The sequence below is a fragment of the Columba livia genome, chromosome 5 (genome assembly GCF_036013475.1).
Source record: "Columba livia isolate bColLiv1 breed racing homer chromosome 5, bColLiv1.pat.W.v2, whole genome shotgun sequence".
Lineage (NCBI taxonomy): Eukaryota > Metazoa > Chordata > Aves > Columbiformes > Columbidae > Columba > Columba livia.
In genome coordinates this window covers 51,563,259-51,578,886 of record NC_088606.1, presented here as the reverse complement: position 1 = coordinate 51,578,886, position 15,628 = coordinate 51,563,259, and the positions used below count along the sequence as shown (strand labels likewise).

General features: G+C 41.1%; 1 protein-coding gene across 25 annotated transcripts in view; it reads right to left on the bottom strand.

The window, feature by feature from the left end:
- The window catches only part of BRSK2 (BR serine/threonine kinase 2), a 318,684-nt gene that overhangs the window by 157,256 nt on the left and 145,800 nt on the right, over window positions 1–15,628 (bottom strand). For all 25 annotated transcript variants that reach the window (XM_065065085.1, XM_065065095.1, XM_065065089.1 and 22 more), the window contains one exon: window positions 2,300–2,394. In XM_065065085.1, coding sequence (XP_064921157.1) covers window positions 2,300–2,305 — 6 coding nt within the window. In that variant the 5' untranslated portion in view covers window positions 2,306–2,394. The remainder of the gene's footprint in view (window positions 1–2,299; window positions 2,395–15,628) is intronic.

The window sequence follows — 15,628 nt, the reverse complement described above, 5'->3', positions numbered from 1 at the left end:
GAATGTACAGAATAAAGCGCTGCAAAAACACGGGAGAAACCAAGGCTGTGAGAAGCATGTCAAAACAGAATAATGATGGCTGGGAAAGCAGCCTGCTGTATATGCTTCTGCCTGTCATTTTAGATGTTGAAAGGCCCGCAAGCAGACTTCTGCCTTATGCTCTAGGATAAATGGCCACAGCACTGCAGTGTTACAGCTTCATGCAGCAGGTGTGCATATTTGTCAGATCCAGTTTTTCTGTCCAAGGATGGATTAAAGCTAAATCCATCAGTCTGGGCCTGGCTTGGGAGAGTAGCTGTGGTCTTGAATCATTTGGCTCCAGGGACTGTTTCTGCATGGCCCACTGGCAAAGATAGTCACTGGAACTGATAGGCTAATGGGAAGATTTGCAAAGTGGGAATGCCACCACACCACCATGACTTGGATTCACTGTTGGCTGTTTCCCTGTGGCTGCTGATTCCACACAGCAAGCTGTCAGCTGGATGCTTGGCAATGGTCACACTGGGATTGTTGAAAGCTGCAAGCATTTTTTGCCTTTGGCCAAGCTGGATTAAGCTGGCTAACAGTACAGTTAATTCCAAATTCACTTAGAAGTCACAGGCACTGTCTGTGACCATCAGACACAGGGCATTCCTGAAAAGACATCTGGTTACTGAGTTTATGCAGGAACTGGGCAAACCACTTCAAATGCCATCTGTTATTCCAACCTCCTGAGTGCAGAGAACAGAATCCTTAAAAGAGAAAAATCTCACCAAGAATGGTCTGCAAATGAGACTCACAATACGATGCGTGGTTTACTCCTGAGAAGGGTGCTATACAATCTTACAGAAAATATGGCATGCTTTGGCATGAGTCTGCGTAAACAAGGGCCTAACACACCATTTCACTACTCAGATTTCAAACTACAACCAAGGTAATGCAACATGACTAAAGCAGAGAGAGACCACTGTGCTATGCTAAGTGATTTGCTTCCTACTCTGAAAATCAATGAAGTAAATAACATGTTTTATACAGACACCAGACAGCATATCTAAGCAAACAAAATGCTTGTGTTATTTAAAAATATTCCTATTATGTTACTCTGGAAAATACTCAAAGTGTTTAAAGTCTCATTCAGATATTATCATTTACAGACTTCCTTGCTTTCACTGTATTCCCTTCATCTGCTGAATCTCCCTTTAAAGTTGCAGTTTGCTTACCTATTTAACTTTCGGTCTACATTAGAAGACTGTTTGAATCCACAGTACTGCAGGAGAAGGAATACTTCTATGAAATTCCAGAAAGGTAAGTCCAAACACATTACAATTGAATATAAATACCCCATATTTTTTCTCTGAAAAAAAGAAACTTACATTGTATGTGTAACATTCATTGACCTTTAATCTCAATTTTCTTTCTCCTCCTAGTAAGGTTGGTATACTTACTTGTGATGGAAAACAGCTGACACAGAAGTAGATATAAGAAACAGCAGTGTAAAGATATATGTTCTATGTGCTTATAGGGAAGTTATATCAATAAAGTGCTCTAGGCTGCATGAAGACCTGTTAACATCATTTGCATGTGCCAGCTTGATGGAATTGTGTTGATTGCAGAGCAGTGTGTTCCCTCCCATCAAGCTGAATTAAGCCTTTCTAGTCACCAAATCACATGAATAAATTTTTATGCACATATTTATTTTATTTTTAGGTTTCCAAGATCAAACAATGACACTAATGTAAGGAGATGGATATTACAAGGCCAGGTAAAAAACTAATGAAACTCTTCTGAACACTACTGTCATTTGGACCACTGGGACAGACACTTTAATGGTTTCCAATGGCACAGCTCTGTGGATTGTTAACAGAATTACAACAGCTTTAAACAGTCAAGGACTTTGGCGTGTGAGATCATAAAGAACCCATGCAGTGGAGCAAGCAGTAGGAGTATTCGAACAACAGATTCACCAGCCTCTCTTAAATCTCTGCCTACTGGCATTTGTACAGCTCAGCCTGCAATGTACCACAACTATTATGCACTGCTGCAGCAGTGGAAGTCAGATGCCCAACACGCATCTGCCCAGCAGAGAAGCAACAACTCTGCAGCTGACCGTTTGTTTTGTTCGCAAAGCACAGGCATACTCCCATTTAATTTCAGCTGCCTTGGCTTCCCCCATAACTAAATTATTGTTATTATGCTCCACATAATCCTAATACTGACAAGGATGTTTGTTATACGTAATTAAAGATATTAATTTTGCATGGAACACAAGACACAGAGCCAAGAACCTCATTTTTTTTTAAGTCTCCCATTAGAAAATTACCTTCATTAACACCGACTCGCTGAGCTTCTCTCTGTTGACAATTTTTATCGCGACCTTCTGACATGTGACACAGTGAACCCCCAACTTCACAAGCCCTGCAGGAGAAACAGAAAAATAGAAAGGAAGAAGTGGTTAGATAGCCGCTGTTGAGATTTTTGCTATTAGTACACCACCCAGCATTTGGCAAGTTAAATGCAAAGAAATAAACACTAGTCCCTCCTACAGCCACATAAGGTCTTGTGAGTAATGAAGACCCTGCAGCCCACATCGTGACCATTTGGCAGTGAAGCCACCAACATCCTTAATGCTGCTGCAGTTTCTACCATTAAAGCTGTATTTCTGTTGAAGAACTGTATTCCAGCTTGCACCACTCAAAGTGTGATATATCAGTAAGAAGTAAACTTCTGCCAATTTTACCACACTAGGCTAAGGGCTTTTGCTGACACCTGACATCAAGGAAAGCTCAGAAATCAAAAAAACTAGATAATCAAATAATATCTGCAGTGTAGACATGGTCTCTACATTTTTCTAGCTCCTTGCAAAGCTCTCATGATCATAATAAAAAGGTACTTAATTATGATTTCCCATACTTTTTAAATTTAACCTGCTGTATAAAGTTAATACTGTGATGGTTGCCATTGTGGCCTGGAGGAACATCAACATATGCTGATACAATTCTAAGTTGTTCTTATTTGTTATTATTTACTATATCTTTGTCCTCAAATAACTTAAAGTGCTGTTAAATAATAATATTGACAAAAGCATATGGATATCCCTGACAGGATCAGGATGTCTGAGCTATCACCAAAATATGGAACAAACCTTCAAGAATTAAAAGAAAGAGGTAAGTAATATACATGAAGCATTATCTTCTACTAAACGTTGACCTAAATCCGCTGACTTTCACGAAAATACATTGAGATATCTCCCACAAGTGAGTTTAAGATAGTCCCCTGAGCTCTCAACTCTCACACCATTAAGAAAATTTGTACCCAGAAATATTGTACTTTGTAGGTCTCTTCAAGTGTGGTTTTGTTTGCTTCAGCTTTTATTCTTGTCAAACATGCAAATGCAGCACAACACCTGATCGGCTGCATCCCATCCCACTCCGCACACAATATGCCAAATTGCCATTTAGTTTTAAGAATGGCACCTCCTTGGTGTTACTGAGAATCTTGCAGCTTCACAGAGCATTTGTGAGCAATGATGTTGCACAGTAAGAAAAAGTCTAGCTCAGCTTGCAGGTCCTACGTTGTGTTGGAGTTAAGATCCTGACCCCATCCCCTGATGCAAACCACACAACCAAACACATTGCTTTACCTGCAAATTGAATACAACAGATCTGCAGTCCAGCAAAACAATGAACACAGGACTTCACACATCTTACTGAGGGATGAATATATAGACTATAGCCTTACCACAAACTATCCCCAGCGAAGTGAACTGGAGTTTCATCGGGGACTCCAGCAACCTCCTACAAGATACTTCTCCATCTTTTTGCTACTGAGTTAATTATAAATTTTGAACCATTAATCACTGGTTATTATGCTGAGAAATAAACTCCAAACTCACTTCCAGTCAGATCTCTTTTACGGCATGCTCAAGTGTTCTGGATATTTCTAGTCACATAATTTCTCAGTCTCATCTGGTTAAATGCTGACATCCTTACTTTCAGCCATGACATTAACAAGTCACAAAAATGAAGAACGCTGCAGACTGACAAATTCATTTGAAACTGTGTAAAGCAATAGCCTGTCCCTTGCCTGACGCAGCCAAGAAGCACAGCTGCGGGAAGATGCTGTGATGTCCATCCAATCCTCACTCTTATGTCTCAATTTTGTCTATTCAATAAATTTATAATATTACCCACAGCACTGCTGGCTCTGTGTTCACCACTCATAGCAGCTGCAGCTTTACTTATGCTTCTTCTCTTTGGCTTTGTTATGTGTTTGGATAGTGGCTACTTGGCACCGCTTTGTTGAAAGTGCACACAGTTTCAATTTGTGCTGATTGCTTCCTTCCTGCTTCCAGCACAAATCGCAGCTCCACATCACTCTTGCAGCGTGACCACATTACTATTTACATCGCTCTTTCAAATCTCAGCAGAACTTCTAGCTCTGTCCTTTATATCTCGGCTCCCGGGGTCTGTGGCACAGTGCTGTACTGTCACATGCTGCAGACCAGTTATTTTAAGAGGTCAATAAAGGTGACAAACAACTGCTCTCTGTAACTGGTCCTTCACCCTGAAGAAAATATAAAGGTTTATCTCACCCTTCATGGTTTGATTTCAAATGTTGTTGCTCCCAAATCAAAACATCTGTCCCACTGAACCTGGCCAATCTGTAAAGTATTTTTCCTTTGTCCTCCCTGAAGCACCCTGTGATTGAGTCCTAGAAAGGTTTTAACCATTAACTTCTGGGACACCACCATGCTGTGCAGGCAATCCTCACAGCATCCTCTGTCCTTTTGCCTACCACAGAAACTAAAAAATTAAGATTAAACCATTCTGTTTATGCCAATAAAAATGTTAATCAACTGTTAGAAGACACTGCACACCTTGCAAAAATCACATTGATACTGAATCACACTGATTTTATATCGAATTAATTTCATTGACCTCAGGAAGTCATTCTTGATTTACACCACATTACGAGGAAACAGAATGAAAAAACACACATAAGATTTAATGTATTTTTCCTCTTCTTATTATTCACATTTTAAAAATCAAGGAAAAAAACCACTGTCACTGCTATCTGCTCTGTGGAGACCGAACTTTAAGACAACCCTATGAACAGCCCAAGACAGCACTTTTCACTGTACTAAATTCACTGAATGTAATTTTAGGATAAAATGAAGACATATCGCTCTGCCTTGCCTCCCCAGTCCTCTGGGCACAGTTCAGATTTTCAACTACAAGTGGTTCCTGGGGGGCCTCAGACTTTCAAATGGGCTGTTATATCCTGTGAGCTGCAAACATCGGACTGCTTTTGATCTTAGCCACTGAACTGCACCAGAACCAGCCCTATAATTTCAGGTTGGAAGTACAGAAGAAAACATAAGCATGCTTAAAAGCAAGGGGATGTGTAAACTAACATTGTCTTTTCATTTATGATTAAAATCCATGAGTTGAAAACCAATGAGCTTAAGTAACCCCAGGTGACACAAGGGGAAGGTGCAATTGGAGGCAGAAGAGCAAAGGGAAGTGTAGAGGCCTGACACAGCCTCATGCTGCACTGACCTGCTAACAACCACGCCTGTGCTCTTTGCTGCTGGGAATCTCCTGCTCTGTGGATGCTTAAAGATACACAGATATTTTCTGAAAAGGACAGGAGCTTGTGTGATGAACAAGCGACAGATTTAGATCAGCTGGACAGGTGGACAGCCCACCCTGAAGCAGTACAGAGACAAATCCTTTATTTTGCCCAAGAAGAATGTACTGTGGGGGTGGAGAAAAAAAAAGCTTCCCTCCAGCTAAGATAATATATTCACTATAAACCCATGATCACAGAAGTCATCTCCATGGCCTGCATTGTAACTGGTAATCACCTCCATGACAGTTCAGCCAAGGACAGGATTATAGAAAAGGCTGTTTTACTTTTGCCTTGCATTTTGTGTGGCAATTTTCCCTAACACAGACTGAATAAAACACTAATAGTTCAGAGCTGATGCTATTCCATATCCACTTTACAGCTGTGTGAATAGCAGCATGAGGAAACACAACTGTGGATAGTAACACCTTACTAATAATCCTGGTATTACAAGTCTTCATTACAGAAAAAAAAACCCACAACTATCTGGAAACAACAGGGAACTGGTTTTCACTCCTATCCAAAACTGGATCCTACCACAGATCTGAAACAAATTATTGTTTTGAGAGAGGGAGACTAATAAACAATGAAACAACATTGTTGTTTAAATACAGCACTTATGGTATACTCATTGCTAATAAATAATGTTCCCCCAGTCTTTCAGAAATGTTAAACACAAGTAACTCATTACCCCGATTTTTAACCATAAGGCAAATAACTACTTCAAGAAGTGGAATGAAAAGTTAGGTACACTTGCTATAATTAATACATATGATTTTTCCAAAAGTAAATGGAAGTCTCTCATTTCCTTCTGAAATGAAACCAAGCCAATGTCGTCTCTTTACATATTGATACATTCCTGTAGTAGGCAAACTAGCCAGTGACTTCAGAAGATCACCTGCACTTAACATGTTGCTTGTTCTTCATTTCACTTCAGAGTGCATTGCCAAAAAAGTTCTTAAAAAATCTGAGCAGAAAGCCCTGGTCTGGCCAGTAGTATCTATTTTGGCTGGATAAGCAATTAAAAGAATGTCTACAGAGAAATATCATTCCTCTTTTAACCTGAGTTAGCTAATTGCCAATTAATTCAAGTCAATGAATACTCTGCAAATGTTAATCTAGGCACTGCAGGACAAAAATATTTGTGGCTTACTTCAGGGCTCACACTAGTGCTGGTACCAAACTCTCTGGATTAAAGAAGGAACAAAAATCTTGGGCTGAACAAACCCACGTACACAGTTTTTTAAAAAGCTAAGTGTATGTACACCTTTGCTGCACATTAGCTTTGTACATACAGTCTTTATGCACAAATAACGTAATTTAGCCTCACAAACCGGAGTTGCTGTTGTAAATCGTAAACATATTTATGGATACTCCTTCCTGAAAACCACATGCACTAGCATTTACAAGATTTGCAAATTCAAGAATGCTAATTTAGAAAATCAACTCTTAAAGCAAACAAAAGCATTAATGCAAATGAAGTGGTGCGTAGGACAATGCTTGTAATATTATTGCTCTTTATTCTCAACAGATATCTTTGCAAGCACTGTAGTTTCAATTAGGGTTAAATCAGTTCAGTTACAGTGCCTAACTCTGCTGACTGCAGTGAAGCTGCTTTAGATCTACAACAGTGAAAAACAGATTAAAATTTGGCCCACAGCAACATCATTTCCATACCCATAAAATAAGGATAATAACACTTACTTACCTTGCAAGGGCTGTAGAAGGATTAACTGATTAATCCTTGCAAAGAATGTTGGAAAGGGATCTAAACCCTAATAAAGTTTTACATATTACAACCAGGAAAACTGTATCTTAAATACAATCTGGAAAGAAAGGTCTAGATAATTTCTTATTAATAGCTTACCTTTAATTTCCCAATTCTTCTAGCACATAGATTTCTGGTCTCCTACAATATGCATCTTATGCTCTTAGCTGCACTGGAAAGAACTTTGTTACCAAGCATTCTACTTATGAAAAACAATAATTGCCCTTAATTACTCAGTCTTCTCATTGAATGGATGTTTGTTTTTCTATAGCAATTGTTATCTCTAATTATTGTCTTTAAAATAAACAGAGCCTTATATCAAGTGACAGGCAAATTATACTGTATCAATTTATAATTGCATATGGGGAAAGGAGGTATAGGGTTGCCTAGAAATCTAAAAGGATGAGGAAGCAGCTAACTACATTGGTAACGAAATAATTTGACCATGGGTCCTTCTACAGAAAGATTCTAGTGCTAAAAGGCTGTTCTGAGGGTTCATACAGTAACTGTTTCTAAATTGAATAAACTGTAATTACAGTAGGACTAAAGCCAGAGTTCAAATGCTCAGCAGGAGCATGGAAGATGTTCATCAGTGCTGGGATTCATGTACCTCACCTCAGAGCACAGGGAAGCTGCATGCTGAATTGCTATTGCCCATATTTATTCTCCTGAGCTATGAGCACTGTCACGCACACCACCTTGGCCAGCCAAAGGGACACACTCCTAAGCTCAGAGATTGGTGAGAACAATGCATCAGCTCAGATGTGACTGGATCCACAGGCCTGATATTAGACAAAAAGAGACAGACACATATATATACACACAGCAGCTCACCAGGAGCAGGTTTTACACTGTACACCTCAGAGATTATGGTAAGATCATCCTCCAAGCTCAGCAGGATCAAAACACACAGAACCAACATCACCTCTATTGATTTTTATCTTGGTTTCTTTCTTACAATATTTCATAAATCAATACTTCTCAGAAACCCTTTGTGCCCCCTGAATATAGCAAAGAACGTGACTGTTGAGTCCTTTTGACATGTTCTCTTTCCCAACTTACCAAACACTCTCATGTGTCTAAAGAGGAGCCCCCAGGGAACCAGGACACAAACCCTGATGGGCACACTGGAGGCTGCTTTTGTAAAATGTCATTATTTCATCAGTCAAACTCCAACAAACTCTTTAAGTCCTCTGGGATCTATAAGCAGCTTGTGATGTCTAGTGGGCTGAACTCCTATTTCAGATCAAGTCTTTGTTGCCACATAAAAACACTTGGGATACTAAGCTTTGCTGCCATGGGAGAAGTGCAGGCTTCAGCCTCCAACATGTATGCTGGAAAGCATTTGGGTAGCACCCCCAGCCCCTGCAGACAGGGAGAAGAGTGATTTCATTGTTTTCAAATTAAAAACATAAATTAAAATCTAATATCTTCCCATTGATACACCAGGGGAAAAAAAAAATAAATCCCTTTTTTATATCTCTGTATGGGTATTAGAAAGACTCCAGTTTTGCCCACAACTCTCCTAGTCTAAACCTTTTCTTTCCACTTCCCAAGAGCTATACAGGGTGTTTCAGAAAGATGGACCCAATTTGAAATCACTATATCTCTGCCACCATGAACCGCCCATGAATGAAACTCTTACCACTTGAAAGAGGAGGGCACAGAGTTTCAAATGATTACCATGAGATGTCTCTCCCTGTGCCTAAACAGCCCCCAGCCATTCTCAAGATGGCAACCCTGCAACACAAGGCATTTTGGTTGCATCTTTTTTAAATACCCTGTACATCTCCTTGAAAAACTCTTTTTGAGGAATGATGAGATCCATGTCCCCCTTCAGACTTCATTAATTCTTTCTCAAGAGATGATCAAAGATGGACATTTTCAGGTACAGCAGGAAGCCAACAGAGCTCTGTCTATCCTGCCTAAGATGTACTTCAGAAAACATGTCACTATAATTTGGTAACATCTGGGTAATGAGTCACAATGTCCCTGCTTGGTCCAGTGATCTATAGCGAAGGGCTGATGCACTAACAAGGAGTGAACACTGCACAGCAGAGAAAGAGGAGGTGAGGAAGGAGGAGGCGAAACAGTGGATAAACCGCTCTTCGTGTATGCTTTTAGCTGATGTTAATCCCATTTTCTTTGCTCATTTCTTACATCTCCCCTTCTTCACCACACCTTTCCGTTCTCCTTCTGTCAGAAAGTCCTCACACCCTTTTGACCCCACAATCAGCCAAGATTGTTTCAGCTAGATTATATGTATATTAAGAACTCAATTAAAAAAGGGGGTTACCATAGAAAACCTTTATACAGAAGACAAAGGTCGTGCTCTTCACAAGATTAGGTTCACCACAGAGCATCTCATCTACCCAGCTCAGTGCTGATACAGCTTACTCTGCCCTCTGACATCTCTTAATCACCCACTGACAGATTCCTAACAGGATTTTCACTGACTGCCAATATGCTGCACTTCAGGCTCAAGAAGTGATTTGGATTAACCGTGCTTGCACCCATGCTAGGAACAAGGTGCAAACCAGCAAGTCATAAGGACACAGCACATCCCAGTGAATTCCAGAAGGGCTTGTTGATGACAGTGGGATGTGGCCCATACACAGCCAGGGGAGAAACATGCTGGATAGCCACTGCATACACTGTTCTACAGCTACAGATTTTTTTTCAAGGACAAATTGTTTTGTACCCAGTAGAACTAATAGGGGCTGATCTCTTGCAGATCCACACCATAAATTTCATTTAACTGAAAAACCTTAAATATTCCTCATGTTCCCTAATGAGATCTCCAGTCCCACCCTAACAGGTCCTCACCACATCTATGGACATACTACTTTCCCCTCCTCATCATATTACCTACAATTTCTTCCCCCATTGACTCCAGCTTCTTACGTCTCTTTCATGGTCTCCTGCAGTAACAGTCTCCACAGTCTTACCCGTTTGTCCTGCAGTACACTTATCACTGGCATAGTTTCCTTCCACATAGCTTATTCTTTCCTTTCTCCTATGTAGAAGACAAGAGATGCTATGGCTAGTCCTGACCTCTAAGCACCTCGTCTTGTTTGTCAACCAGCATCTACCAAACAGAATATCTACCATCTGAGCTGTCCTTGTATTTCCCTCTTGATTTTGGTTCTTTGTCCCATACTCAGTCAACAGCATCCAACAAAATTAGAGAGGGAGTTTTTGTATAAAAGCTTGAAAGGACTTCATTATCTTTGAAAGATTTTTGTGACAGTGAGGCCTGTATGTTGACGTAATTCCATTTATTTACATGGCGATACTCCCACCATACATTATCATGTTATCACATACAGGCTGGCATTTGGGCAGGACACTTCATCTTCCCTGTTCTGTATATGGCTCCCACAATATGGCTCTAGCCCTTTTCAAAAGATTCTGAGACATCCCAAGAGGGCAGTGGGCTTTGCAATTTAAATTTTGTTGAGTCAATGCCCAAGTTCAAAGCTCTCCTAATTGTTATTGCAATTCCTCTTACTAAAGTTTCAGTCTTCTTAAGTTCCTCTCTGGAAGCATGATATCTGGATTATTTATTTGTAAAAAATATTAATGTGGCTTCCTAGTGAAAAATGGTTAATACAGATACCTTGCATGTCTAGTTGTCCACACACCCTCTGTCTCAAACAACTGTGGATCCCACTGGCCAACACCAGCTAAATTCAACAGTGAGCCATCAGTAATAGGTTCCACAAAATTCAGCTATGGAGAGATCTTGTAAGTCACCCCAGTGTGGGAAAAATAAAGATACAGGTTAGCCTTCAGTCATTCAGTCAGGGTAAGAGAAAAGACCTTGTGAGTCAGTCAGCATGAAAATGAACTCCAGAGCAGAGCCCAACTGTACTGCCTTGGCTGCAGGCTAGACAAGAGACCGGGAAGGGGGATGGAGAGGGGACGGCTCTGGGGCTACCAGAGGGGCGAGATGTTAGGGGAAGGTCTGGGGACTAGTAACAGCAGACTTACAGGCCTGCAGAACACAGCTCCATAGGATGAAATGCAAATAAATGGAAATAAATAATTTTAATAAGATTCTGATACTTTCATGTGACTCCTACAGACCTACATGTGGGTTTACGTAGTCTCAATTTAAACAACGCTTTAAGTGCTTCCAGTCCTCCATAGGGGATTGTGTGCAGTATAAAACTATGAGGGCAGAGATCTCACGACATAAGACTGCTTTTCACTTTATGCAACATGTTCTTCTGTGAAAAGTTTAGGAAATAGCACATTTTCTTAATAATACTAAATATGAGAAATGGCCTGCCTTTGGCTTAGGACAATGGGAAGAAAGACCATTTGAAAACTGATTTCTGGTTTTATAAAATGAAAGTCTCAGTAAAAGAATTAAAGGTCAGAAAAATTAGACTATTCTCATTTTAATGAACAGAAACATGCATATAACATTTTTTTGAAAGTATTTATTTCCTTTAATGTGAGAATAATGGTTCAGGTCACAGCATGGAGCTGAAAGCATTTATCGACTTCTACACCGAGAACAGGAGCTGCCTGCTTATGTAGTACAAACTTCACTACAGCTGGTTCACCGTGTTGCTTACAGAGAGAGGTAAGCAGGGGGTCATATTCAATACACGTTTATAAAAAAGGCCCAAGCACCTCATTAATTTAAGGTAGGGCTTATGAGAAAGAATGCAGTACCTAGAGAGCATGGTCAGCTGTGCCTCCACCAAAAAAAAAAAGTGAATTTAATTTCCTTTCAAAAGAAAGGTGGTTGGATAAATAGAAACACAAACACTGTAACCCACCTTCTGATACTGAGCTTCATCACTTGGAAATTCATACCAGAGTGGCTGAGGCTAAGTATGTCCTGAAACAGAGTTCAATTTCAAACTCAGGCAGTAACCAGTGATTATAAAAGAATAGTGGCATGAAAACTGTGCTGTCAAAACACATCTTTGTGTCACACTTCTGTTCCAGGCTTTCTGTGCAACAACCCCTGCCTTGGTTGCTGGAAGATCCCACAGTGAATTTTTCTCTTCTGCAAGAATTCACTGGGGAGGATGACGAACAATCCCATGGGTCTGATCTAAAGCCCACTGAAGTCAATGCAAGGCTCATCTGTTTCAGGAACTTGCAGACCAGGTTATTCATCAGCAGCTTACGGCTATCCAAACCTTGTTTCCTCTAATGGGTATTACTGTAGAGAATGAGATTCAAGTGCTGAAAGATTTGGCTGTAGTAGACCATATAGCTATGCCACAACTAGCTGTTCTCAACAGTTACCTAAGTATGCAACTCCCTGTATGTGGTAACTATCAGTAAGGCAAAACAAATCTGCAGGTGTTGTTATTGTCGAATCTACAGCACCGTCTACTGCACGCCCCCCAGACGGGAAAGGGTTCTGCCTTTACTCACACTGGTAATTCCTTAGTATCATCATAAACCCCCAGAATTAGGCCCCTCACAAAGACTAGTTCAAGGTCAGAAACATAATAAAGAAGGGTAAAGAGTGGACGAGTTTTCTAGGTGTCAAAAGAGGATCTCATCCCCAGGGTTTTCCCTCTGATTGCTTTCTATTCTATTAACAATTGTATTTATTAGCCCCACACAGCATGAGGTGGCAGAAGACTCAGGAAGATTCAATCAAAAAAAAATCACCTTAAGGAGAAGGACAAGTTTTAAGTCTGGACAAGTACATAGAACTAAGCAAAAGACAAACAGGCATCTTCTCCCTGCAAGCTACAAAGTCTGGGCAGAAGTTTAAAATACCATCCCTCAAGAAGGCCACTGAGGATCTGGTTTTCCCTGCACATACACTAGAGTGATCACATTGGCTTCCTTGCAATTATTCCCAATTCCCACTGTCTGAGAAGGACTGCAACCCTCCCAGCCTCTCCAAGGAGGTGACACAGCACAGTGCAGTCTATAAACAACAGCCACAGAGGAGCTCAGTGTTGACTCAGAGCTGCTCATGCTCAGATGAGGAGACAGCTCAGAAATAATTTGAGCTTGCTGTCCCTGTTCAGTGTCCCACCATACACCAGGGATAAACGTGCTAAGATAATACAGTACTACCCAGCAATAATGGCATTAGACAAATCATGTATCACTTTCTGCAAAGCCACTGGCCTTAAGGGATACTGCCTGTAAAGAGCACAAGAAAATACTGTCTTGTTCTTATGAACATTACACACGCTTAGGTTCTTTGGCTTTGTATTACGGGCTCCTAAGTGACTAGAAACTGCTGTAATATTCTTTACTCATACTGCGGGGTCAGGCCACTCACACATTAAGGCTATGGCCAAATTGCACAGAGTGGAGTATGTAAGAGTCTCTCATGAGCACAAGAACCATCAGCAGCTGAATAGCATTTGTCTGGCAGGACAGGTATCCCACAGAAACATTATTTGTCTGTGGCCCTCTGTGCTAAAGGCACTGAAGGCTAGAGGTTGCAGTCCAAATCTCATTAGGGGAATAATTTTTAAAAATCTCAGCAAGGATGGAAAAAGACTTTTCAAAGAGAATCAGGAACTCTGGCAAAGGACAAATATAGAAAAGACTTAGCCTTCACAGACAGAAAGTCCAATTCTGGTAACTCAATCTGCAAGCCAATTAACATGGTTCAGTTAGTTGGACAAACAAAAACCAATACAGAAAACACCAAGAACTGGAGTGACGATAAGTAACGTCACAAAATGGTGCGACGATGCTGCCATAAGCACAGGATCTGCTTCCTGAGACACAGCCCAGGTCACTGAGGCCTCCTGTGCAAGCAGACTCCCTACGTGTATTAGAAACAGAGTGCCTGGAAGCACAGGTGTTGTGTGAGCCTTACCAATAGTAGAGTGAGTAGCAGATGCAGCACCACAGGTTTCTGCTGCAGAAGGACCTGCTCTAAGTTTCCTGAGGGACCATTTTGACTTGCAGATATAAGACTTTAAAAGTCTTTAACATTTGATCTCTTCCCTTTCCTTTCACTGGGATAGAAATCTCAGCAACCTCCAGGAGACAGAGAAACATAGAAAGAGAAGCTTACTTTTCAGATAAGGTTTGTCTAAATAGAGGCTTATATTCATGGTTGCAGTTGAGAAAACCAGAACTGAGAAAGAGCAAAGGTGCACTCCTCTGGTCAGATTAAAGGGAATTAAGGCAAATCTGTGGCCTTGTGTGATTACAAGTTGTCAAATATGAAGCAGAATCCCTCTGCCCACAGCATCAACTGTAAATCCCACAAACAACTATGTGAAGAAGCCAAAAATAAAGGTTCTTTTGAAAACCTTTGTCCTTCTTCTCTGCAGCATACCTGACTCAAAATGTACCTCTGCAGCTGTATGTGAATGTTGGTGTGTACTGTAGCTAATGCTGTATTGGGAAGAGACGGTGCCTTCTGAAAGCACAGAAGCAAACAAGTGAGAGAATACTGGAGCATGATTGTCCACACTGCACCTGGTGGCAGTGCACTGGAAACAGCAGAAAGAAAATCAGGGCAGCAGATGGCCAGTTATTTAGTAACAGGGTTAAAGAAACAAAACAAGCCTCTATGCATGCTACCTGATTTGTGCTAGCGGTCCAGAATCCACTGCCGAGAAGAAAAGAAAAAAGAACCTATAATCTGCTGCTGGTTACAAAGTCACAGAATCATGCAGGCTGGGAGGGACCTCGCCAGATCAGCTAGTCGAAGCCCTTGTTCAAGCACGGCCAGCTACAGCAGGCTGCCCAAGACCACGTCCAGTGGGGTTTTGAATACCTTCACATACCTTCCATTGTTTGACTACCCTCACAATAAAAAAGTGTTTTCTTGTGTTCAGACTTAATTGTGTTTTATTTTGTGCCTCTTGTCTTGTGGGCACCACTGAGAAGAGTCAGCTCCCTCTTCTTTCCCTCCCATCAGGTATTTATACACGCTGATGAGAAATCCCCAAGTTTTTTCACCAGGCTGAAAAGTCTCAGCTCTCCTCTTACAAGAGATGCTTCAGTCTCTTAATCTTTGTGGCCCTATCCTGGAATCACTCCTGTAAGTCCATATGTTTCTTGTACTGGGGAGGTCAGAACCGGATGCAGTCATCCATTTGTGGCCCCATCAGTGCTGAGCCGAGAAGAAGGATCACTTTCCTTGATCAGGTTGATCCCACAGCCCCAGATACTGTTGGCCGCCTTCTCTATAAGGGTGCGCAGCTGGCTTATGGTCAAGCTTGTTGTCCACAAGGACCCCAAGGTCCTTCTCTGCAGATCTGCCTTCCAGCTGGCTGGTCCCCTGCATGTACT